Source organism: Megascapheus bottae, chromosome 5 (assembly GCF_031878675.1).
Source record: "Megascapheus bottae isolate mThoBot1 chromosome 5, mThoBot2.hap1, whole genome shotgun sequence".
In the NCBI taxonomy this organism is placed as follows: Eukaryota; Metazoa; Chordata; class Mammalia; order Rodentia; family Geomyidae; genus Megascapheus; species Megascapheus bottae.
Window position 1 is genome coordinate 44,537,330 of NC_143513.1, and position 25,244 is coordinate 44,562,573.

The window sequence follows — 25,244 nt, forward strand, 5'->3', positions numbered from 1 at the left end:
TAAAGTTATTTATAACTGCAAATACTTTTAAGAATTATTTTCATATTTTACATCTCTATTATCAATAACTCCTGGAAGTATATTTACCAAGAAAAATGAACACATTTTATTTAACTGTTTCTAATTTGATATACAGCTACTAAATTTTTATACATGTGGGATATGAACTTCTAAGAGTTAAGACCCACAAGAATTATTTTTAAAAGGCCTGATATTTTGTATAATGCCATATCCTTGATAACAATTTTTACTATTTTTATTCAAATAACTATTTAAAATATTTTACTCTAATATTTTGAAGATATAACAGCATAAGTCATAATGTATGAACATCTATATACTGTTTTTATCCTGCTTAAAATATATTGTTATATTTTTCTTCTGTATTTCTCTTTCTACTCACATTGAATCACATACTTTTCAGAATCAATCATTATCCTGATTTTTTATTGCTGTTTAAGTTGCAAATATGTTTCCTATTTGTTCATGATGGCTACGCATGCTAGATCATATGTAATAGCCATTATAATAATTTTGCACCACTGTATGAAATAATTATGCTGATTTTTGTGTATGTGTGTGTGTGTATGCTCATTCTGGTGCTTGAACTTAAGGCTGGTCACTGTCCTTAAGCTTACTTGCTTAAGGCTAGTGGTTGGCCACGAAAGACACAGCTCCACTTCTGTTTTTTTTTTCTTTATAGATGGACCTTTTATTGATCGTGAAATAACCAAAAGTTTTATGGAGGCTAATACTCCTACAAGATAGAACAGTGTTATTGGCATAGTTTGTGCTGGTATCATGAATTGCTGTTTGCTGTAAATATATACTCTATTAAAATATTGAATTCTAATTAGGGATACTCGCTAACCTTTACCCAAACACGAACACTTGTGATTCTAATACATATATCTCCTTTTCTACTAGTGAGTCTCATTTCAGATTGAGCTGGAGATGTTATATATAGGTATATAAAGTGAGAATGGTAGAGACTTGAGGTATGGTTCAGCACTTTTCTAACAAGCACAAGGCCCTGAGTTTAATTCCTGGTGCGACCAGGTGAGAAAAGGAGATTGAAATACCTGGGACTTGGATAAAATTAAAGCATTAGAGTTCAGTAGGTGAATAAGAGCTGAAGATATATGAGCCCAATTCACCAAAAGTTTCCCCATTTCTTTGGCCACCTTACTTCCTCTATCCTGGTGTATTTGTTTGCATGTTGTTGTGGGTGGTGGTTGCTATTATTTGTTCATATATTTTTATTGTAATTAATAGAAGAGTTACAGTATATTCACCAGATAGAAAGTGCATTACTTCACGTACATTGATACCCTTTCTCATGTCTTGGTCCCCATTTCCCTCCTCCCACCCCTGCCCCTCATCTTGTTTCCCCCCCTTCCCTATCTGACTTCAAATAACCAAGTAAGCATATATACAATATATCAGATAGGAAGTTGAAATACTGTAACAATATGAGATAACCAAGGGACAGCAAAAGAGATGTGTTTTTTGTTTTCTGTTTTGGTGCTTAATAGGAGGATCATCCCTACCCCAAGTGGCTTTGAACTGCAGTTCACAGATCTCAACCTCTTGAATAGCATATTGCTTTGAATTTGGCAAATGAATGAAATCATCTTCCTCTGCATCTTTTATTTACATTCCTTTTCCTAATCAGCACTGGCAAATAATTGAACAGAAGAGCTGAGGGGAACTTTCTTGTCGTGGTTGATTGAAAAGGGAAGGCTTCCAATAAATTTTCATTAAATACAGAAGAAAATGGAGGTTGATAATGTTTTAGAAAAGAGATCTTTGAAAACAATCTTTAGTGAAAAGAGAATAATTTAGAACAGGATTGTCATATTATAGGAATCTCTTCTATTTGTTGTAAAAGCCAGGGGCCAGGGATATCCCTATTCATTATGGCCATTTTAATAATATCAAGAAAAAAAATCTACATTTTTCACTTGCTTCATTCATCCAGTTGACAAATTTTAATATATCACAGATTCCCAGGGTTTTTCTAACAGTGTCTAAAAGTACAATTACTGTGACTACATTCCAGGCTCCACAGATGCCTACAATTACACAGAAAACGATCACCCAATCATTCACTATCAAATTGACATTTGTCTTGCACATCATTTTAATACATTTGAACAATACAATAGTGATGCAGTGTACAAACTTTTAAAAGATTATCCAGGAAGCTTTGTAAAAGTAACAATTTCTGAAGAAGGCTATCACCTAAAATCTCAATTGAAAAGTAATCGTGTGCATGTTTTTCTCTTCTTAAACACATATATAGGGGTAACAATATCTGACAAGAAATGTACTCACTGCCTTATGTATGTAACTGTAACTCCTCTGTATATCATGCGGACAAAAAAGTTAAATTAAAAAAAAGACATATACAAACTTCGGTGACTATGTGTCTAGTAAACTGTTCATCTGAAAATATTTCATAAGTATATAACAGTACAGGCATTTGAACTCAGGACCTCCCACTTGCTAGAATACCACTTGAGTTAAATCCCAAGCCCTCTGGGCTTATGTTAATTTTCAAATAGGACCTTCCATTTTTGCTAGAGGCTAGCCTCAACTTATGATCTTCTTGTCTCTGACTGCTAAGTAGAAGTAAGTAGCCATTTAGCCAATCTCAAATCTGAGTCATAGTCTATTCAACAGCAACTTCTTCTTATGAGTCACTTACATTTTCTACGTAGATCCAGCTGTGTAGATATGAATTCGTAGTAAAATTATGATAAGGGTTGCAATCCCACTTTAGAAAAATTTTAAAGAGCTTATAAAAGTTGCTAAATTAATAATCCTGCATATATTTCACTAAATTTTGACTTCTGACCCACTGTCAGCAAATATACATTTCTAATAAAGTGAACATGCTTAATCCTATAACTAAATGGCCCAAAGGAACTGTATCTGCCATAACAATGAAGTCTAATGACAATCCTGCTGACATGCTCTGATCTGGAAATGAAATCATGTGGAAAATTATTCTGCTAGCAGAATAAAACAAAGGATGAAATTTAATTTGGTAGACATAGAAGCCTAGATTGTCCCTGTTCTTGGAGGACAGAAGCATTTACTTTACTGCTATACTTCTCTGAAGTTTTTCTTAAGTCCTGCAATTTTGATACACTAATTATATAGCCAAAAAAAATCAACTAACAACAATGGTAATCCTGAGGATCTTTTTTTCTTTTTGCTAAAGGAATTCTCAGTTTTGAACACTGCTTCCAACTCTGGAGTCTGTTTTCAGACTTAGCTATCTTTGGTTATTCAGCTATTTTCATTGCAATGAAATCTTTTTTAGTTGGCTTTAACCTTTTCATGCAATGCATTTTTTTGTCTACAGTAATCCAATGAATATTATAGGTTATAAATCTATAGGGCCTCCTGCTTTCAGCACTATGAAAAGAAACCAAGAAAAACAAATGAAGGAAAACACAAAGGTAAGGCTTTATCACTTCAAAAACCACAAGACTGTTATCATTTTACAACTCCCATAAAATGGAGATTATTTTAATTCCTAACAAAATTTTTTACTAAACACACATGTACTATAAACAACAAAATGTGGCCAATTAAAGTTTAAGCAACAATTTTCAGAATGTCAGAGTAAAACTCTTTATTTAGAGACTACTAATACAGTCTAATCATCATTTTTATTTGGAAATGACTGATGTTAAATAAAAGGCAGAGAATAAGGAAAATGCTATACTTTAACAATAAATAAAATGAAATGTCAAGTCATTCTAAGCTCACAAGACTATTCTAGGTTGCATATGCTTAGTATTTTCATTTGCAAGCTATTAGCCACTTCAGGCATAAACCACTTCATTCACAAAGCATACAAAATGCAGAGTGTTTTATGTAATAAAAGATTTACCAAATAGTTATTGTCAATATTTTAAAAAAATAATCTTAAAATCAATGTTAGTTGGGTGGGCAGTGGCTCACACCTGTTATCCTAGCTACTCAGGAGGCTGAGATCTGAGGATCAAGGTTCAAAGCCAGCCTGGGCACCAGAGACTCTTATCTCCAATTAACCTCTAGAAAAATGGAAGTGGGGCTTAGCTCAAGGATAGGGTGGTAGCCTTGAGCTGAAGAGCTCAGGGACAACACCCAAGCCCAGAGATAGCCTAGAGCTGAAGAGCTCAGAACTCAGGAACAGCACCCAGGCCGAGTTCAAGCCCCAGGACTCCCCGCCTCCCCACCCCCGCAAAAAAAAAAAACAAAACCAATGTTAATAAAATCTTTAAAAAATGATTCTTCCAGACTGGGAATTTGGCATAGTGGTAGAGTGCTTGCCTAGCATGCATGAAGACACAGGTTCAATTCCTCGGTATCACATACATAGAAAAAAAGCCAGAAATGGTGCTGTGGCTCAAGCAGTAGAGCTCTAGCCTTGAGAAAACCCAAGGACAATGCTCAGGCCCTGAGTGAAATCCCCAGGACTGGCAAAAAAAAAATTACTCTTCCAATTTCTCTTAGATGATCTCACAGTTACTTTCCTGGATTTTAGGATACAATCACACCACTTCTATAGAGTAAATAGAGTAGTAAATGCAAGTTCTTCTTGAGCCCATTTGTAGTATTTAATCACACCATTGTGACCACTTGGTGGATTCTTTCCTTGAGGGCAGGATATACTTTGATCATTTTCTTTTTTTTATTGTAATTAGTAAAAGGGTTACATGATATTTGCCAGATAGAAGGTGCATTAATTCACATACATTGATACCCTTTCACATGTCTTGGTACCCGTTTCCCTCCCCCCCCACACCCCCCACCCGTCTTGGTTTTCCCCCCTTCCCTATCAAATTTCAAATATCCAAATACAAATAAATTCAATTTATCAGATAACAAAGTGAGATACTATACCAATATGAGATAACCAAGGGACAGCAAAGGAGATGAGAGACAACATACTACATTAAGGACAACAATCATTCATTATATGGCTTTTGTTTCACTATCCTGGAGGTCCTTACTTTGATCATTTTCTATTCCTTCCCCTCTTACCTACTCCTGTTTGATATCAGGGTTTCAGTCATGATTGGCAATATTAGTAAAAGGACCAGAAGACTCACAGGTTCAATAAATTCTTTATTATCCATTATTTGAATGTGTGCACTTATAATTTCTGAACATGTTTACCATTTCCTAGAACTCAGTCCCAATACCTTTTCTTGATGTAGGGTATTATTAGTAAGATCAAAATGTCCCTACTTTTCATCCTTCCTGCAGTTCTAAGAATCTTGGTTTTGCTGCCTTAACCATTTTCATTTTTGGTAAACAAAAATGAGAAAAAAATAAAATTTCAAGCAAATATGACTCAACACTAAAATTACAATGTGGATATCTTGCAAGTACCTAGTCTAGCATTCTTTCCATAGATAGAATTATTCTTCCTCTTCTTCTCCTTCTTCTTCTCCTGCTTCTGTTACTTCTGCTTCTTCTGCTTCTGCTTCTTTTGCCAGTTCTGGGGCTTGAAATCAGGATCTGAGCACTGTCCTTGAGCTTTCTCAAGGGTAGAGCACTACCACTTGAGCCACAGCACCACTTCCTGCTTTTTCTATGTATGTGGTATGGAGGAATCGAACCTAGATCTTCGTGCATAATAGGCAAGCACTTTAACACTAGGCCAAACTCCTGGACCCCCCAAAATATAATTCTTGTCACTTCTGATCTATCTGCTTGTGAGGAATTACAGGCTAAAATCCAGATGGACACATAGAAAATGCTCAAATATATGTCAATAAAGCATAAATGACTGGCTTTCCATAATATGAAATGTTTATTTTTCCACTAGTTTTTCGTTTTCTTTGTGTGGATCCCAGGGCTTGAAACCAGGACCTGGGAACTGTCCCTGAGCTTTTGTGCACAATGCTAGCTCTCTACTACTTGAGCTGTAGCTATACTTCTGGCTTTTTGGTGCTTAATTGGAGATAGCAGTCTCATAGATTTTCCTTCGCCAGGCTTCTTCCAACTACAGTCCTCACTTCTGAGCCTTTTGAATAACTAGAATTATAGGCATGATGAGCCTCTGGTGCCCAGTTTTCCACTAATTTTTATAAAAGTAAAAAAAAAAACAAAAGCACCATTAAATATACAGAGGAATTTTATGGAATTTTAATCCTCATTTATCTATACCTTATAATTTTCATACTATCAGATCATTTCATTTGTAAATAGTAATTCTAATTCTCAACTACCACCAATAACATCTGCTAATATATTCCCCAGAAATGTTTTAGGAGGCTAATATTTTATTTAATTAGTTATCCTAGGAATAACTATTTAGATTAGCTCATTTCCAAATGACATGGAACTAAAAGAAATTCATATTTAGTATAACTTATGGTTTCCATTCTCCTGTAAAGACAGCATGTCAAGATAATTTCTGTACTCAAATTGTTCAGTTCTGCTTCATGGTCCCTGCACACAAATTGTTCACAAGGTGACACCATGATCACAAACCTAAAAGTCAAAATGTATTTCTATATCCTGGAGAGGTTACCTTTTCGGTGAAATGTTTAAAACAAGAGTTTATTTTCTAACGTTCTTTGATGAATGTAATTAAAATAAATGAATGAGTTTAAAACATTTTCCTTACTTTTAATACTAATTAATGCATTTTAATTTCTTTTTGATGCTAGAATTTCTATTATGATTTATTCCTTTATGACAAATCACTATACAACACAAAGAAAAAATATCTCTGCAACTCATGGCGATCATAAAAATGATAGAAAACTTCAAAGATAGAAAATATACAAGCTAAATGAGACCATGGAAAGAGACATTTGGGCTTTCACTCAAAGAAATAGCTACAGATGAGAACACTTCAAATGTGAATACTGAAGTAAATATTTATAATAGAAAGAAGAAAGAAATTCTGCATTCATTTTTAATTGATGGAAGAGTCTAGTAATCTGAAGTGGTTAAAATTACTACTTGAAAATTCAAAGCTATGACAGCAAATATATGAGATAAATACAAAATTTTACTTTTCATGTGCTTTCACTTTTAGCAAGCAGAACATCATCAGTATTTATAAGGTTTATTTTCATGTGCTGGCAAAACACAGCATAGCTGTTCCAGAAAATGTATCAGTGTCCTCTACACATAGCACAAAAGGAGGGAGATACACAAATTTCTTTCACAGAGCAAAAGAATTACTAGGAGTTCTATAATCATGAGGATTTACTTTTCTGTTCTAACTTATGGTCTATGATTGTAGGGAGTTATTTTGTTTCCATGATGACATCCTAAACATGTTAGATATATGGATGTGTACTATAAGCTCTTTAAGATAGCTCTCCCTACTGTAATGTATTTGATTGTTGTAACTTAGTATTACTCTCTTTAAATTAATAACAAATTATTCACCCATCAATCATAATAGCCTATTGCCTCTTTTTTATTTTTTATATTTTAATGTCGGGATAATGTATAGAGGGGTTACAATTACATTCCTTAAGTAATAGGTTCTTATTTCTCACACATTGATACCCCTACTTCCCCCCAAACCCCTCCCAATCATCTGGTTTCCCCCCGTTCCTTTCCTATTTCAAATAAACAATTAAAAGTATCTATAACATACCAGATAATAAAGTCAGATATAGTAACAATATGAGATTAACCAAACGGCAAATAAAGAGAAGAGAAATAACATAGTACAGTAAGAGCAATAGTCACACAAGATAAAGCTCTTGTTTCCATATCCTAGAGATCCTTTCATTTAGTCTCATTCTATATGACCTTGTACTTAGGTTTTTGTAATCCTCTGCTAGGAGAGTCCTAGATATGTATTAATTATTACAAATGAGAGAAACCATTGAGCCTACGTTCCTGGACTGCATTAAACTGCAGAGCTTCTGTATGGAAAAGGACATAGCTAGCAAGTTAAATAAAAAGTCCACAGAATGGGAGATTTTCACCAGCCATACAAAAAACAAAGGTCTCATATCAAAAATATATCTACAGCTAAAAAAAATTGAATCTCTCCAAAACAAATCTTCAAAGAAACAACCACCCCATTAAAAAATGGGCTAAAGACTTAAAAAGAGACTTCTCTGAAGAGAAAGAAAGAATGGCCTATAGACCCCTGAAGAAATGTTCAACATCTCTGGCCATAAAAGCAATGCAAATCAAAACAACTTGGAGATTCCACCTTTCCAGTTAGAATGGCCATGATTAAGAAATGTAATAACAACTGATGCTGGTGGGGATGTGGCCAGGAGGAATTGCTATTACACGGTTGATGGGAGTGTAAACTAGTTCAACCAATATGGAAAGCAATATAGAGATTCCTCAAAAGACTAAATGTAGAACTCCCCTGTGACCCAGCAATTCCACTCCTTGGCATTTACCTAAATGTCCAGAAACAAGGACATACTAAAGCCACCAGCACAATGATGTTTATTGCAGCACTGTTTACCATAGTGAAGATATGGAACCAACCCAGATGCCCCTCAGTAGATGATTGGATCAAGAAGATATGGTATTTATAAACAATGGAATTCTATGATGTCATCAGAAAGAATGACATTGCCCCATTTGTACAGAAATAACCTACTACCTTTTGAGCCCTTCAAATAGTTGCAGCAAATCAAGTCAAATGGAAATGACTAAATAAAATTTTCAAAAAGCAAATGACTATTAAAATAGGAAATAATAATATACAATAATAAAAAATGAGACATTCATTTTCTAAGTCTCCCTATCACATTACAGCTAAAAGTCTACTTTATGGAAAATGCCTGCTCTGTTATGTATAATTGCTTGTACGCAGCAAGTTGAAATAACCGGGTAGATTTTAGATAAAACATAATTACTATTCAAAGAATTATAACATGTTTATGGTAGTTAGATATTCTTCTAAAGTTATATCAGAAAGAAATGAAGATTGACACTTCAGTTTCTACACACAACCATTCTAAAACCCTAGCTACTTTGAGGTACGTTGTTAATACCAAGAAACCATATTACCTTCTTCCAAGAAGAAATGACCAAAATTTATCTAGAAAGCACTAATCAATACATAGTAAGAATACTCAAATTTTCTACTAAAAATTCTTACACAAATATGATTTTCAATGTTAGGCTTAGTATAAAATTTAGTTTTTATGGTTTAGGACTAGAAAAACTCATTAACAAATTATTTAGATAACCATTGATTATTGGAGAATGCAATAAGAGATCTCTAAACATTCAAAGATCACCACTTAGTATGAAACAATGATTTAGAGAATTCTGGTAAAATTGTTTTCTCCTCTACCTTCTAAAAATTAAGAGTGAGCTTTCTTTGTGATAAATGCAACTGCAATAGAAAATACAAAAGTACATTATGAGAATATACATATATATGCATATCTCCATGAAATATAGATTCATTAGTAAAAGATGTGACAAATGGTTTCATTCTTGAAAAGGCCATTCACCCAATTTGGGTAAAATCAAAGAATACCAGTCTATAGAGTGAAATTCAGTAGCTCAGTCCAATCCATGACTCAAAGCCAGGATGCACAAATATTTTCTGTCCACCATAAAAGAAAAATTAGACTTCAAAATAGCCTGTGTTTCTATATCAATTACTGATTTCAATAATAATTAACAAGTAGATTTAAACCAAAGGCTATTGAGTGCTATTATACTCAGAGTTCAATGCTTCAAAGCAGTGCTATTAAGTGCAGAGCAGAAAAGGGCACCATGTTGGAGATGCATGATAACTAATAACCTCAGAAAGGTGCTTGCAACAACCAGTGTCCTGGTATCCTGGCTATCAACACTAACTTTTTTTCTGAAAAGAAAGGAAGAAAGAAAGAAAGAAAGAAAGAAAGAAAGAAAGAAAGAAAGAAAGAAAGAAAGAAAGAAAGAAAGAAAGAAAGCTAAATAAAAGGACCTCCAGGATATAGAAACAAAAGCCATATAATGAGTGATTGTTGTCCTTAATGTACTATATTATCTCTCAACCCTTTTGCTGTCTCTTGGTTATCTCATTGTTACAGTATTTTATCTTGTTATCTGATACATATATATATATATATGTTTATTTGGTTATTTGAAATAGGATAGGGAAGCGGGGAAAACAAGATGAGGGGCAGGAGTGGAGGGAGGGAAATGGGGGCCAAGACATGAGAAAGGGTATCAATGTTTGTGAAGTAATGCACCTTCTATCTGGTGAATATAATGTAACCCTTCTAATAATTACAATAAATATATATGGAAAAAATTTTAAAAAATAATTATACAAGGTAAAATAAAGAAAAGAAGGAAGGGAAGAAAGAAGGGAGGGAGGGAGGGAGGGAGGGAGGGAAGGAGGAAGGAAAACCAACAACCCCATTAACAACTCAATTAAATTAATACTAATATTGAATATTACCATACCACTTTTAATAATAAAAAAAATGGAAACCAATCTCAAACTCTGTGATTTTATTATTAGTAAGTAGCTACCACACAATCAACAATCAATAAATAGCAAAATAGCATTTTTTTAATGTACTTCATTTCAAAGTCACTATTCTAACCACCAGAAATCCAACAGAACTGACATTCTAATGTGGCCTTGGCCATCAATTTAATCCTGTGATACGCAAAATGTTACCGATGGAGGAGAAAGAGAACTGTGTTATTTTCACTGTCAAGTTACTACAAGATTTCATAACAGATCCTTCTACTACAAGTGCCCAAAACATTTCCTGCAAGTCTACTGTCTTATCTTTAGTACAACCTATTGTTAAGATAAAATGATATTTTTGTCTGATTACTATTCAAAGACAACTAAAGGCCTTAGAGGGCTTTTTAATAAGAAATTGTCAGCATAACTATTAAAAAGCAGTTTCCTAAAGCTTTCTCTTGCTTATTAATATACTTATTCAGCCCCAACTCTATTAGTGTACCTGTAGCCAGGATAGAGCTGAAATGGCAGCTACTTAAGTGATAATAAATTGGCTCCTCGTAATATGAAAAGGAGATTATTTTGAGACTGACAGCATTTACTTTTAGATAAAACCAGAGGGATAAACCCTTTAAAGTATCACTTCAGTTATATATCTTATTAAGTTATATATATGTAGTTAAATGTTAGATACATATTTTATTTAGTTATATATTATAAATATTAACTGTCAGCATTTCTGCTATTAATGAAATGCTAACAATATATTACTTTTGGATGGCGTAAAGGACACCACATTGATTGGAAGAGTACTTTAACCTATCAAAACTTTTGAAAAACAGTAGATGCAGGGAGTGCATGCTCATCTTCCAGTTCTGTTTCTAAGTATAGGGGACAAAGCTCTCACAGGGTCGTTTCCCTCCTTGTGGAAGAAAAGAGAAATTTTTGATGGAGTCACTACTGAGAGAATGCAGTAGGAAGAGACCTTGTCAAGATAGGTCTTATCTTCCTCCTGCTTCTTCTTGTTATTTGGTTCCTTTTCCACCACTATTTGCCTTTGTTGAACCTCCTTACCACTTCATTCAGTCTTCATTTCCTTTTGAGGATTCTTATGTCACATAAGAAGTATATGAAATGGTTCTGCTTCTTTCCTGCTAATCTGTCACTGTTGATCTGGAACCCAAAGAGGGAATACATTTCCTACGCAACACTAACCAGCAGGAATTCTACCACTACTCAAGGTTTAAACAACTTGGAAAATTGCTGTCTTTAACTGAAAACAGCTACCATGTATTTCTGTGAAAAACAGAAAGATGTGTTAGAGCCAGATGCTGGTGGCACACACTAATAATACTAGCTAATTGGGAGACTGAGATATGGTTCAAAGCCAGCTCCAGAATGAATCCTTGAGATTCTTATTAACCACCAGCAAACTGGAAGTGGTGCTGTGGCTCAAGTGGTAGAGTGCTAGCCATGAGCTAAAGAGCTCAGGGACAGTGTCCAGGCCCAGAGTTCAAGACCCACAACAAAAAGAAGGAAAGAAGGAAAGAAGGAAAGAAGGAAAGAAGGAAAGAAGGAAAGAAAGAAAGAAAGAAAGAAAGAAAAAGAAAAGACGGAGGGGGCAGGCAGGCAGGCAGGCAGGCAGGCGGATGTCCTAAATAGACCCAGTCAACCAGCTAAGAATGTTTCAGTCCTTTGAAGTGTTTAAAGTTTTTATTTTCCCATAAGCATTACCTCGGTAGGTACTAAAGCCAGTGGACAAGGACATTTCAAAACATATACTGCTCTATTACAACACCTCCAATCCATCTTGACTAACTTGCCTAAGCAACCCCTCTGATTTGCTCTTGGGGCCATCTTTGAAATCCATTTATATCAGTAAGACCACATAAGATGACTTACCGGTCCGAAAGAATTACTGTCAAAACTGTGACCATGATGATCGCCTTCAACCCAAATGTGACCACGAGGGACTTTGACATACCGGTTTTTGTGTCCTATGGTTCTGGAAATAAACAGAAATAACTGCTGAGATAAGAGCAGAAAGGAAACTTCTAACCGCTACACAGTCCAACTCAAGAAGAGTGGAAATGTCAGGAAGATACAGCAAATAGATTTGCCTTGAAGCCACTCTATACCCTCCTTTTTAACTAAAATGTACTTAGGTCCCTGTAAAGCCTATCCACAGTTTCCCTTTCCTTTCATATGTCTGTAAGTAGAAATTCTGTGCTTAAATAAAAGGCACTAGCACTAAGTACATTTTGCTACTTTATTTAATATATCAGATCTAAATATATGCTTATGTAATTGTATGTGCATCAACAAAAATATAGTGGTGTTTGCCCAATATTTATTAAATTTTGTACATATTTATTCATTCTATGTAGCAGTACCTGGGTTTTAAAATCAAAGCTCCATACTTGCTAAGTAGTCACTCTACTGTGGATATGTGCTGAGCACATAACTAGTTCTTTTTGGTACTATTTTTGAGTTATTTGACCCAGGAGTGCATTTATATCATGAGTTTCCTGTTCACATTTCCCACTGTTGCTGGGATGACAAGTGTGTGCTGCCAGATCCAGCTTTCTTCCTTTAACATGGAGTCTTTTGAACTTCTCTGCCCAAGTTGGTCTGGAACCATGATCCTCGTGATATCAGCTTCCCATGTAGCTGAGTGATAGGAGCCACCATACCTAGAGCTGACATTTCCTCTCTGTGTTACTATTCAGCTTTTCCAGTAGATAACTGAAGATTTCATCTTTTCAGAAAAATAAATTAAAATCAATGGCTCTCTTTTTATAGACTTTATAGTCTCTTTGGTTAGTCATGGGGATTGAACTCAAGGCTGCCTCCCTACCCCTTGAACCACAGCACCACTTCTGGTTTTCTTGTGGTTAATTGGAGATTAGAGTTTCACAGACTTTCATTGGTATTTGGCTTTAACCACGATTCTCAGATCTCAGCCTACTGAGTAGCTAGGATTATAGGTGTGAGCTATCCATGACAGGATGAGAAACATTTACATTCCTTTACATTCTTGGTCAATTCCTAGGTACTTTATTTTCTTTGAGGCTATTACAAAAGGAGTTGCTTTCCTGATTGTTGCCTCGTTCCTCTCATTGTTGGCATAGAGGAAGGCAGTGGATTTTTGAGGGTTAATTTTATACCCTGCTACCTTGCCAAAGTCTTGAATCAGCTCAAGCAGCTTGGGAGTAGAGTCTATAGGGTTCTTTAAATACAGAATCATGTCATCTGCAAAGAGGGAAACTTTCACTTCCTCTTTCCCTATGTGGATCCCCTTTATGCTTGCTTCTTGCTTTCTTACTCTGGCTAGGAATTCTAATACTATATTAAATAGGAGTGGAGAGAGTGGGAATGGCTTTAGATTTTCACCATTAAGTATAATGCTAGCTGTGGGTTTGTCATACACAGCCTTTAATATACTGAGGAATGTTCCATGGATTCATATTTTTCTCCAGAGCTTTTAGCATAAAGGGGTGTTGGATCTTGTACATTTTAAAACTCTTAATGATTAAAAAACAATAAGAGATGATCCTCATTTATCAAATTCCTACATTCTCAGGAAAGGGACATGACTTTTTTCAAAGTGTTAATGGCAATCTAAGAAGATACAGTCTTTGTGTATGTGTTTTCATTTGGTGTTGAGAAATTTTTAAGAGACACACATGTTTTGCCCTTAGACCCACTTATTCTGTTTGTAGAAAGCCACTGCCTGAAAATAATCAGAAATTGTGAAAAATGTTTATCAGCAATTTTCAACTCAGTTATTTTATAGCCTATCTAAATACTGAATAACAAACAGTTTATACTGTACTACAACCAATCAAATTTGAATAAAATTCTATCCTAATCCTACAATCAGTATTGAGAGAGCTTCAATTCCCTTTCCCCCTTCTTTTTTGTTTCCAAAAACCCATGGAAAATGTCTACCATAAAGAAGCTTCAAAATAAAGATTTGCTAAATGGATGGGTTGATGGATGAGTGGATAGATAGGAGAAAGGCTATGACCCACAAGGCTACAGAGTTCAGAATCTGAGTGTGGCACTCTGTTTTTGATGTGAAATCCCTAGGGGATCATTATTATTCTGTACAAGTTGTATATGTTCAGAATAATACATAAAAAAGGAAAACGACCCATAAATTTGTACCACAGAAATTGAAACCATTCATTTTCTAGGATGTTTTTTAATTTTCAAGATAATTTCAGCATTGAATTGCTTTGCTTTAGATCAGTAAGTCATTCATGCAAGGAAGCAATGTTGTGGCCATTAGAACCCCACAGTAACTTAATGACTGCTGTTTATTTTTAATTACTACTGGGAAGAAGGATTTCAGCTTTTTAGAGAGAAGCAAAAACAAGTTAAACACGCCTAACCATCATATGCTTTGCAATGTTAGTGTTCTTCAATTAAAATCATTCAATTAGTCCTTGACAACAGCACTGCCTTTATCATGAAGATTACCACTAGGAACTAATATCCTTTATCAAATGCTAATAATAAGACTTTACTTTCTTAATTGTTGGAAAAGCATATTCTTCTAATAACTCCAAACATTTGCTCACCTTACCAAAGTATTTTTAATATATTCTTAGAAAATGTTTTCCCATTTTTGTTTTTTCAAATGACGCCTAAGAATCATACATGTTTAGGAATACCATAGTGTGAGTACAACACTTTTCCAGGCTTCAGACAGTCATTGTGGGTCCTAGAACACAGGACCCATAGGTCAATGGGGACTGTAGTGTCTGTGAGTCTGAGTACATGCACACGTAGTCACTGTGTTTTGTTATCTCAAGATATTTGAAAGATAGAACAATCTCTGTGTGGAGCTACATTCTAACAGCTGTCAGCATGAAAAGCACTGATAATCTAGGTGTCAGAAAACTGGGTCTCTTGTTCCTAGAACTTTTCAACTTATTTTAATAATAATTCTTTACTGTTAAGAAAGTTACTATCCGAGATCTCAGATTCTAAAGTCTTGGTGAGACTCAGTGAGACTTAGTGAGTCTTCTGAGACTTAGTGAGAGCTACTGGTTGTTGATTCATGTCTCTCTCATGCTTAGCAAGGGGAAATGTCCTATAATAAATGAAACAATAATGATAATGTACAAACCGTAATAGAATTGACATAGAACCTGCCTGGTAATTGAGAATATAAAAAAAGATACTTTGTGAATTGAATCAATAAATTCCTGATTGTGACAAACAAAAGAAATAAGCAGTGAATCCAACAATGAAGTAGAAGGTTTTAAGCTGAAAATATTCTTCTAGGAACTAGCAAAACTAGTGTTTGAGTCATTTAAACTAAGGAATCAAGATACATGTGATAGAAAACAAGAAAACTACCAAAGCACCAGTGACAGTTGTACATTTTCTAGCACTGACCATCTCATCTAGCAATCTTAAGTGCACCCATTACTTTTTTTATATGCTATACCTTTGTGAGTTTTTGAGTTTGCTCTCTACCCCTTGTAGCATGTAACCAATGGAACTGTGTCTTTCTTACTCAGGAAAATATTCCGGTAGCCTAGATTTTTTTTTTGTACTTGTATTTGTATTGGACAATATGATGAAGAAATGTTAAATGAATGACAGATAACTGCAGAGTGAAAATTACTACCAAAAGGACCTGAAAAATATAGTACAAAGCCTACAGGTTGTAGAAACAGACAAAATCAGTTCTTAATCTTGACACCATTACTCACAATGAATTTTGTAAATGTACTTTACAGGCTAGCGTGATGGCTCATGTCTATAACTGTGGCTACTTAGGAGGTAGAGAACAAGAGATCCCCCTCATCAGCCTAAGACAAGGCAAGAAGATCACTTCTAAAAAACAGTTGAAAAGAAAAAAGACGAGGAAGTGTAGTTCAAATGGTAGAATGACTCTGAGTTCAATTCCCAATACCGCAATCTTTAAAATGGAATTGATATGAATACTTTCAACCTTATATATTTTTAAATATTTTCATTTATTAAGGTAGGCAAATAAGTATAGTTAATTCAGAGTTATTCCATGGATAAATGTGGAAATCAGTGAACATTGAACTTAACATAGTCTCAACTCTAAAGAGATAAGTAATGCTGGCTATTCTGATGCACAGTCAGAAGACAGTGAGAGGTAATTATTATTGCCATTATCTTTGGTTGATTCGTTATTTTCTTTCATTTCATAATTCAGAATGTGTTCAGTGTTCTCCATCTACTAGCATCAATCTCTTCAAAATAGCTAAACTATGCTTCAATAATTTCCTTTCCTCACAGTTGTGATCTGACTGTAGACTATTTTTATAGTACAATGAATTTTTTTCTTTTATTCTTATTTCCTTCTGGGACATTAGTATAGAAAAACACAATATATCTATGTGAATATTAAAATATTTTTAGGGTAGTTCATGCAAGTATAATTTATTTGTGATCTCCTATAAATATCTCATCCACATTTGAGTGTTGACTCTAACACATAGTAACTTACTCAGATGCTAGCTAAGTTTTAAAGAACACTTTATGCTGTAAGGCTATGGTAAATTCATGCCATATACATAGCATATATTCTGGCTCTCAGACTTCAATCTAAATTTTTAAAGAGTAAGCCAAAGTAGCTTTAAAAATATGATGTGAATATATTGGGCTAGTCCTTTTCAATACTGCCAAAGAAATATAATCCTCCTAATAGAATTTCTCTAGAGAAGGAATTTTAAATAGATTTGCACTCCTGAATTCACATAAAAAAAAGACAAGGTAATCCTTTAGGTGATATAATAGATAAGTAAGGTGTCATTACACAAGGTTGTAGGTATCTCTAGCCTGCAAATAATTCTGTTTTGACAGTCAAAAATGAGTCTATATGGTATTCTAACTACCTGTCAAAAAAAGAGACACTTTTAGTACTAGCTTTACCAAGACAAGTTACCTAGGTCTTATAAATGGAATGAAGAACAATTGCCTCCAATTTGATTTGACCTTGAAAACAATGTTTTTTAAGTCTCTGAATCCTCTAAGTGTCATTGGTTAACTACAAAATTTTTCTTCACATATTTCTTAATGTAAGAAAACAAGATCTTATTAAAATGCATTTCCTAAATGAAAATACTCACACATACTATGTACAATTATAATAGATAATTTTTATTAATCGTTTATAAGTATAGATATTTTTCTTTTCTGGAGAGTGGGGGAGATGCTGGAGCTTGAACTGTGCCTATGTACTTTCCCTGAGCTTTTTTTAAAAAAATGTACTCAAGGCTATCTTTCTGCCACTTGAACTACAGCTCCACTTCTAGCTTTCTGCTGACTTCAAATCACAGTCATCCTCTTTCAAACCTGAGAGATATTAGCCACATATACCATGAAGTACACAGGTACACTGAGCTTTACTATTCCCTGGATCCTAGACCCTGGATTTTGGTCCTTAAAGTGACAAGAAAAGATAGGATAAGGAACTGGAAACATTAAACATTGGAACAAAGGCCTTATAATTATTGAAAACATTCTATCATTAGAAAGGAAATGGAAAAAAAAAGTCTAGGGTTGGTCTCTGAAAGAGAAAAAAAAATCCCTTAAGAATTTGTCTTCTTTTGTTCTCTTGAGGTTGTAGCTCAATTTCACATTGCATATTTGATCTAAGAAAGTTAAGAGTTAACTTTAATTGAGCCTGTGCACCTGGATCTTAAAACAGTTTTGGGGTTCCCTATAACTATATTCCAGCCAATAGGAAGTCAGAATCCCAAATAAAATATGCCACAAGGAAATAATTGCCATTAGATAATTAGATACTCCCAATAATTTCAAACACAAAATTTATCAAACATAGCATATGAACTATGTACATTTAAAAAATCAGTGACATTTAAAACTTAAGCAAAACACCATAGTTTTAAAAGACAAACATTTTTAATAGAACCAAGCAGAACATCTAAAAATTTAAAAATATGTAACTAAGTAAATAGGTCAAAAAGTTAGTATTTTTGGCTGTACTGAAGTTGAATATGTATATTTATGATTTTGTTAGAATTTAGCACACAAAAAAGAAATGAAAAAATGTGAGTGATCTGAGAGAGATATGCCTCAGACCATGGTAAAGTGTAATATCAGGTACTCAAAGCTCCAGAGGAAGAAAGTAAAAAAGAAGTTAGGGTGGAGAATTCTCTAGAACTGATTATAGAATCAAAGTGAATAGTGAGATAAGCAGAAAAATTAAAACTTTCTATGTATGATATCAAATGATAACACTAAAGACTCCTCTATTGGGAGAAGTCCCAATCTGAAAAGTTCCCAGCTTGTGACAGGAGCCTAAATGCCTTCAGAGAAATAACAAATTAGAAGCAGAGTTCAGTTACTGGGGTATGATTTACATGAAATACAACTTGGTGATTTAACTTATACAATTTAACACATTTAAAAGCCCCATAGAGCCACATAAGCAATAGGTAGATCAAACTGTAAAATACTTGTCACCCCAAAGTTTCCTTGCCTGTCTGGCTTTCTTCACTTTTTCTATAATCTCACATAAATGATTCCATGTGCATTCTTTCACTTCTAACTTCTTTTTTTTTTTTTTTTTTTTTGCCAGTCCTGGGTTTGAGCTCAGGGCCTGAGCACTGTCCTTGGACTTTCTCAAGGCTAGAGCTCTACCACTTGAGCCTCAGCACCACTTCCAGCTTTTTTCTATGTATGTGGTACCGAGGAATAGAACCCGGGTCTTCATGCATGCTAGGCAAGCACTTTAACCACTAGGCCAAACTCCCGGCCCCTCACTTCTAACTTCTTTAATGTAGCTTAATTCTTTAGCGATAGTGTATGTTATTGTTATATTAGTATTCTGTTGCTCCTTCTTACTAAGGTACTATTAAATTTAGTGAACACAATTTATCAATCAATAGTTCATGAACTCTTGGGCTGCTTTCAGTTTGGGGCTATTATCTCTAAACATCTATGTGCAGGTAAATATTAGTATGGATACATATTAGCATTTCTCTTAGGTGAAATATCTGCAAGTTAAATGGCTGGGTCATATGGTGCTAGGGTTTAAATGCCAGTCACCAGCCACACTCACACTGAAATTTAATAGATATTGTTAACAGCAATAAGAGGCCAGAACTTTAAGAGGTAATTAGACCATGAGGGCTTCACACTCATGAAGAGATTAAGCACACTTATCACAAGTAGCTTCATTATAGAGATGGTCTCCTACTCCAGGCCCTCACTCCCACCCTCCTTGTCACTGTCCACCCCACCACTTCTTCTCCCTCTTTTCTCTTTCTCCCCCATTTTTCTGTCCCTTTCTTCCTCAGCTTCTCTTTGCAGTTCCATAATAGAATGATTCAGTAAAATGCCCCTGCTAGATCCCAACACCTTGACCTTCAATTTTTCCACTTCCAGAACTGAGACATAAATTTTTGTTCATTATGAATTATCCAGTCTGAGCTATACCACAATTGTAGTAAAAATGAAATGAAACATGTAGTGGATATTTAAACTATCAAACTGTTATCCAAAGCCCTATTACTATTAGTATATATGTTTTCTAATTGCTTCATGTCTTGCCAACCTTTGATATTACATCACTTTCTAATTTTACCCATTCTAGGCTTACAGTACATTAATTTGCATGTGTCTATTAACTATCTGTCATGTGTATATTTTCTTTAAAATATTTACTAAAATTTCAAAATTAAAATCTGTATTTTATCTTTTTTTAGATTATATAGGTCTTGATAAACATTTTCTTTAACTTACATTGGTTTCCATTGCCTTACCAATTTTTCTATAAAGAACACATTATAATGATAGGTGAACTTTTAATTATAAACAAATTAAATAAATTATTTAAATAACAATGAACTCTCCTGGGAATGAACATGTATCATCTTTGCTTAATCCCAAATTATAATTTCCCCTATGTTTCCTCTTCTAATTTTATATTTTTCATTTGAAATCATATTCATCAGGTATAAGGTATGGTTAAAGATATTTTTGCATATGGATATCTAATATTTTCAGCACTATTTTAGAAACAATTATTTCAGTTTTCCTTGAATTACTTTGAAATCTTTATCAAAGATTAATTGATCACATATGGATGAAGCTATTTCTGGAATCTTTAAGCTCTTCCATTAATATTGTTGCCAAAATCACAATGCCATGATTATTGTGACTAACTCATGTACAGTGAGTCTTCCAACTCCATTCTGCTTCCATTCTTCTAAACTACTTTGGCTATTTTATATAAATTTCATTTCCAAATAAATGTTAGAATCATCTTTTCATGTCTATGCAGAATATGAGTAGACATTGTGCCTTTTTAATGTTAAAAAAAGCACATTCCTTTCTTTTTCTTTTAACCATTAAGTCTGATGTCAGTGGTACGTTTTTCATAAATGCTCTTCAAAATTATGAATTGCTTTATCTGTAATTTTGCCGTGTGTTTTCATTATGAGTGGGTGCTAAGATAATTACATGATTGTTCCTTTTCAACTTGTTAATTCTGTGAACACAGTGACTTACTCTTAAATGTTAAAATGACTCACACTGGTAGGACACATCATCCAGAATCTTGATCTTTTCTACCTTCCACCTACTTAGGATTGCAGACTAAGCCACTTTTACTGGGCAAGGCAATACTATTCTAAAAATTCTGCCAAATTCTATGAATATCTCCTTCCACTAGCATTTAGTTCGGCAAAGACTATCTTGGCCTTCAATCTGTCTTTTCAACTCTGAGAGATGCTAAGCTCTTTTGTAGTCTAGAGCAAAAAGCCACTTTCATGCATAAAGTTGGAGGAAACCATCAAGCTTTCTACATTTTTTTCCATTTTCTTATGGGTCACAGTCCTGACAATCTCTATAGCACTTTCTTAAATGTGTGTGTGTGTGTCTGTGTGTATGGGTGTATATATGTGTATATATTTGCTGGTTTCTACATATGCTGCTTATGAGTGAAAGACATAAAGGAAAAGAACACAGATAATGGACAAAGGAAAAGGTGGAGGAAGAGAAGGAAATGAAGGTGGAGAAAGAAGAGAAAGTGGGCTGGGAATATAGCCTAGTGGTAGCATGCTACCTTAACATGCACGAAGGCCTGGGTTCGATTCCTTGGAACCCCATACACAGAAAAAGCCAGAAGTGGAGTTGTGGCTTAAGTGGCAGAGTGCTAGCCCTGAACAAAATGTGTCCAAGGACAGTGCCCAGTCCCTAAGTTCAAGCCTCAGAACTAGAAAACAAAAAGGAGGAAGCAAATAGCTATATTTATAAAATGAGGATGAAAATCAGATTTGAAAAATAGAATTGGGATGCAATTAGACCAGATAAAAGATAATTAGTACTTATCTTTATCTTATAAAAGAATTTTAAGCCTAAATTCTTCAATGTCTGAAGTTAAATTTTGTTTCTTACAGTCAGAGAATTGTACAAGCTCCTAGAAGTCCTTTAGGCAAGCAAAATGAGAAGCGCTCTGGTTGTTCATTCTCAGTTCTGAGCCTACATTAGACAAATGCTTACTTTGAAATTAAACACTTCAGTGTTGAGACTCACACTCATACCCGTGCAGCATGTGTTGTATTTGAAAACTTAACAGAAAGTTGAATTTTACATGAAGCTTATGGAAAGCTTAACAGAAAGTGGCTTTTAGCAAGTGACTGGTCATATTTTTAAGATACCTGTGGCTATCTGAAATTGATTACTTTTCTTGAGATCATTGTTGGAAAGACACTAAAAATGACTCAGTAACTTCTCTTTGAAGAGATAATGAAACAGAGGTCAAAAGCATCTAAATGATGTCATCTAACTAGTTAGTGGTGGGGCAAAGACTATGGGAAGTGACTCTAATCCTTCCCTGCACCATGGATCATAACTATTTGACATTCTAACCAAGAGGTCTTAACATCCCTTCACTAGGAAAAATTAAAAGACTATTTTCTAAATAGACTCTAGACAGTTGCTAGGTGATCAGAGCACATCTATTTAGTACATTTAAATTAAAAGACAATTTTTGTACATCTTCACAATGAAGTTGCAGGATGAATTTTACAAGTTTAATATGAATATGCTTAGTACAGATAATTATTTTTTGATGATTACTCCTGATAATTTTTTCTAAATATGAATTATAGGAGCATAAATGTGACAATTGTTAAAATATATATATATATAATATATATGCAAAAACTCATTTGAAAATAGCTGTAGCTGTGCATAAGTTATCAATGCAATTGTTACTGAGAACTTGATAAATGTCAGTATTTACTATATATCAGGGTCCACACATGCTCCAACAGTACATAAATACAGTGTAATCTCTACAGAGACTAAGGGGTTGGACCCAGCAGGAGCCATACTAATTATTACAAATGAGGGAAACCATTGAGCCGATGTTCCTTTGAGTCTGGCTTACTTCACTTAATATTCTTTTTTCAAGGTCTTTCCTTTTCCTTACAAATGAGGCAAGGTCATTTTTTCTAATGACAGCATAGAATTCCATTGTGTATAAATACCACAACTTTTTTCATATATTTTTATTGTAATTAATAGAAGGGTTATATTACATTCATCAGATAGAAGGTACATTACTTCACAAATATTGATACCCTTTCTCATGTCCTGTTTCCTATTTCCCTCCTCCCTCACAACTTGATTTCCCCCCTTCCCCCTCCTGTTTCAAACAACCAATTAAGCATATATAAAATATATCAGATAATAAGGTGAAATATTGTAACAATATGAGATAACCAAGGGACAATAAAAGAGATGAGAGATAACATAGTACATCAAGGACAGCAATCACTCATTATATGGCTTTTGTTTAGTGTCATACTATATGGCCTTATCATCTACTGAGGGGCATCTGGTTTGGTTACATATCTTTGCTATGATAAATAGTGCTACAATGAACATCATTATGCTAATGGATTTAGTATGTCCTTGTTTCTGGATGATTGGTAAATGCCAAGTAGAGGAATTGCCTGGTCGTAAAGGAGTTCTATGTTTAGTCTTTTGAGGAATCTCCATACTGCTTTCCATAGTGGTTGAATGAGTTTACATTCCCACCAACAGTGTAGTAGTGATTCCTCCTGGCCACAACCCTACCAGCATCTGTTGTTATTAGATTTCTTGATAATGGCCTTTCTAACTGGAGTGAGTGGGAATCTCAGAGTTATTTTGATTTGCATTTCTTTTATGGCCAGAGATAGGACATGAGACTCTTAATTAACCTCTAGAAAAGGGAAAGTGGGGCTTGGCTCACCAGTAGGGGGGTAGCTTTGGGTTGAAGAGCTCAGGGATAAAGCCCAAGCCTAGGGGTAGGATGATAGCCTTGAGCTGAATAGCTCAGAGCTCAGGGACAGCGCCCAGGCTGAGTTCAAGCCCCATGACCCATAAAACAAAACAAAAAACATAAGCAATAACTACACTGTTGGTGGGATGGTAAACTCATTCAACCAGTATGGAAAGCAGTATGGCAGTTCCTCAAAAGACTAAACATAGAGCTCCCCGATGACCCAGAAATTCCATTCCTTGACATTTACCCAATCATCCCGGAACAAAGACATAATAAAGCCATTAGCAAAAGGATGTTAAATGCAGTACTATTTACCACAGCAAAGATATGGAACCAACCCAGTTGCCCCTCAGTTGATGATTGGATCAACAAGATGTGGTATTTATACCCAATGGAATTCCATGCTGCCATCAGAAAGAATGACATTGTCCCATTTGTAAGGAAATGGAAAGATTTGGGGAAAAAAATCATATTAAGTGAAGTAAGCCAGACCCAGAAGATCATAGGCTCAATGGTTTCCCTCATTTGTAATAATTACTACACACCTAGGACTCTCCTAAAAGAGGAATGCAATAGTACAAAACCTAGATACATAAGGCCATATATGATGAGGCATTATGAAAGGATCTCCAGGATATGGAAACAAGAGCTTTATCTTGAGTGATTGTATTTCTTAATGCACTGTTATTTCTCTACTCTTTTGTTGTCCTTTGGTTAATCTCTTATTGTAACAGTATCTGACTTTGTTACCTAGCACATTGTATATATATTTATTTATTTGAAATAGGAAATAGAAGGAGGGAAAACAAGATGATTGGGAGAGGGTGGTGGAAGGGAAATGGGGACAAAAACATGAGAAGGGGTATCAATGTGTGAGAAGTAATGCACCTACTATCTGGCAAATATAACTGTAACCCCTTTATACATTATAATAACAAAACATAAGCAATCATGGTGGACAATAAAATATAGTATCCTAGTCTGAAAATTTGAATCAAATCAGGATATGAGCATCTAACCAATACCAGCAAATTAAAAATGCCATGGGAATTCAAATTTTACATATTTACAGGGAAAGATATTTTTCTTTTTTGTTTTGTTTTGTTTTTTTGTTTTTGTTCAGTCATGGGGCCTGAACTCTGGGCCTGGACACTGTCCCTGAGCTCTTAAGCTCAAGGCTACAGTCCTACCCTTGGTGCCACAGCCCCACTTAAGGAAAAATATTTTCTTCAGGTCACTATTTCCTTTGGTATTATGAAAATTAAACATTTGTATATTAATTCTAAAGATATTATTGTTGATTAATTCTTACAGATTCTATATGATATTGTAATACATAGTTGATATTATCTCACATAAAGCTCAGTGCATCAAATTTTAAGATAAGTCTAAATACTATATTCTGCTGTAATTAGGCACTAAATAAGCTAGTAAACAAATTAACTTGCCTATATTTAAAATTAATTTTTGCTAAAATAGTTGACAGGGTGAAATGAGAGTTAAGCTGGACCTTACTATGAA

The 25,244-nt window shown here is 34.5% G+C and overlaps 1 protein-coding gene across 7 annotated transcripts in view; it reads right to left on the minus strand.

Annotated features, from left to right (window-relative positions):
- Positions 1–25,244, minus strand: part of Immp2l (inner mitochondrial membrane peptidase subunit 2) — an 833,574-nt gene that overhangs the window by 185,130 nt on the left and 623,200 nt on the right. For all 7 annotated transcript variants that reach the window (XM_090333043.1, XM_090333044.1, XM_090333041.1 and 4 more), the window contains one exon: positions 12,329–12,431. In XM_090333043.1, coding sequence (XP_090189169.1) covers positions 12,329–12,431 — 103 coding nt within the window. The remainder of the gene's footprint in view (positions 1–12,328; positions 12,432–25,244) is intronic.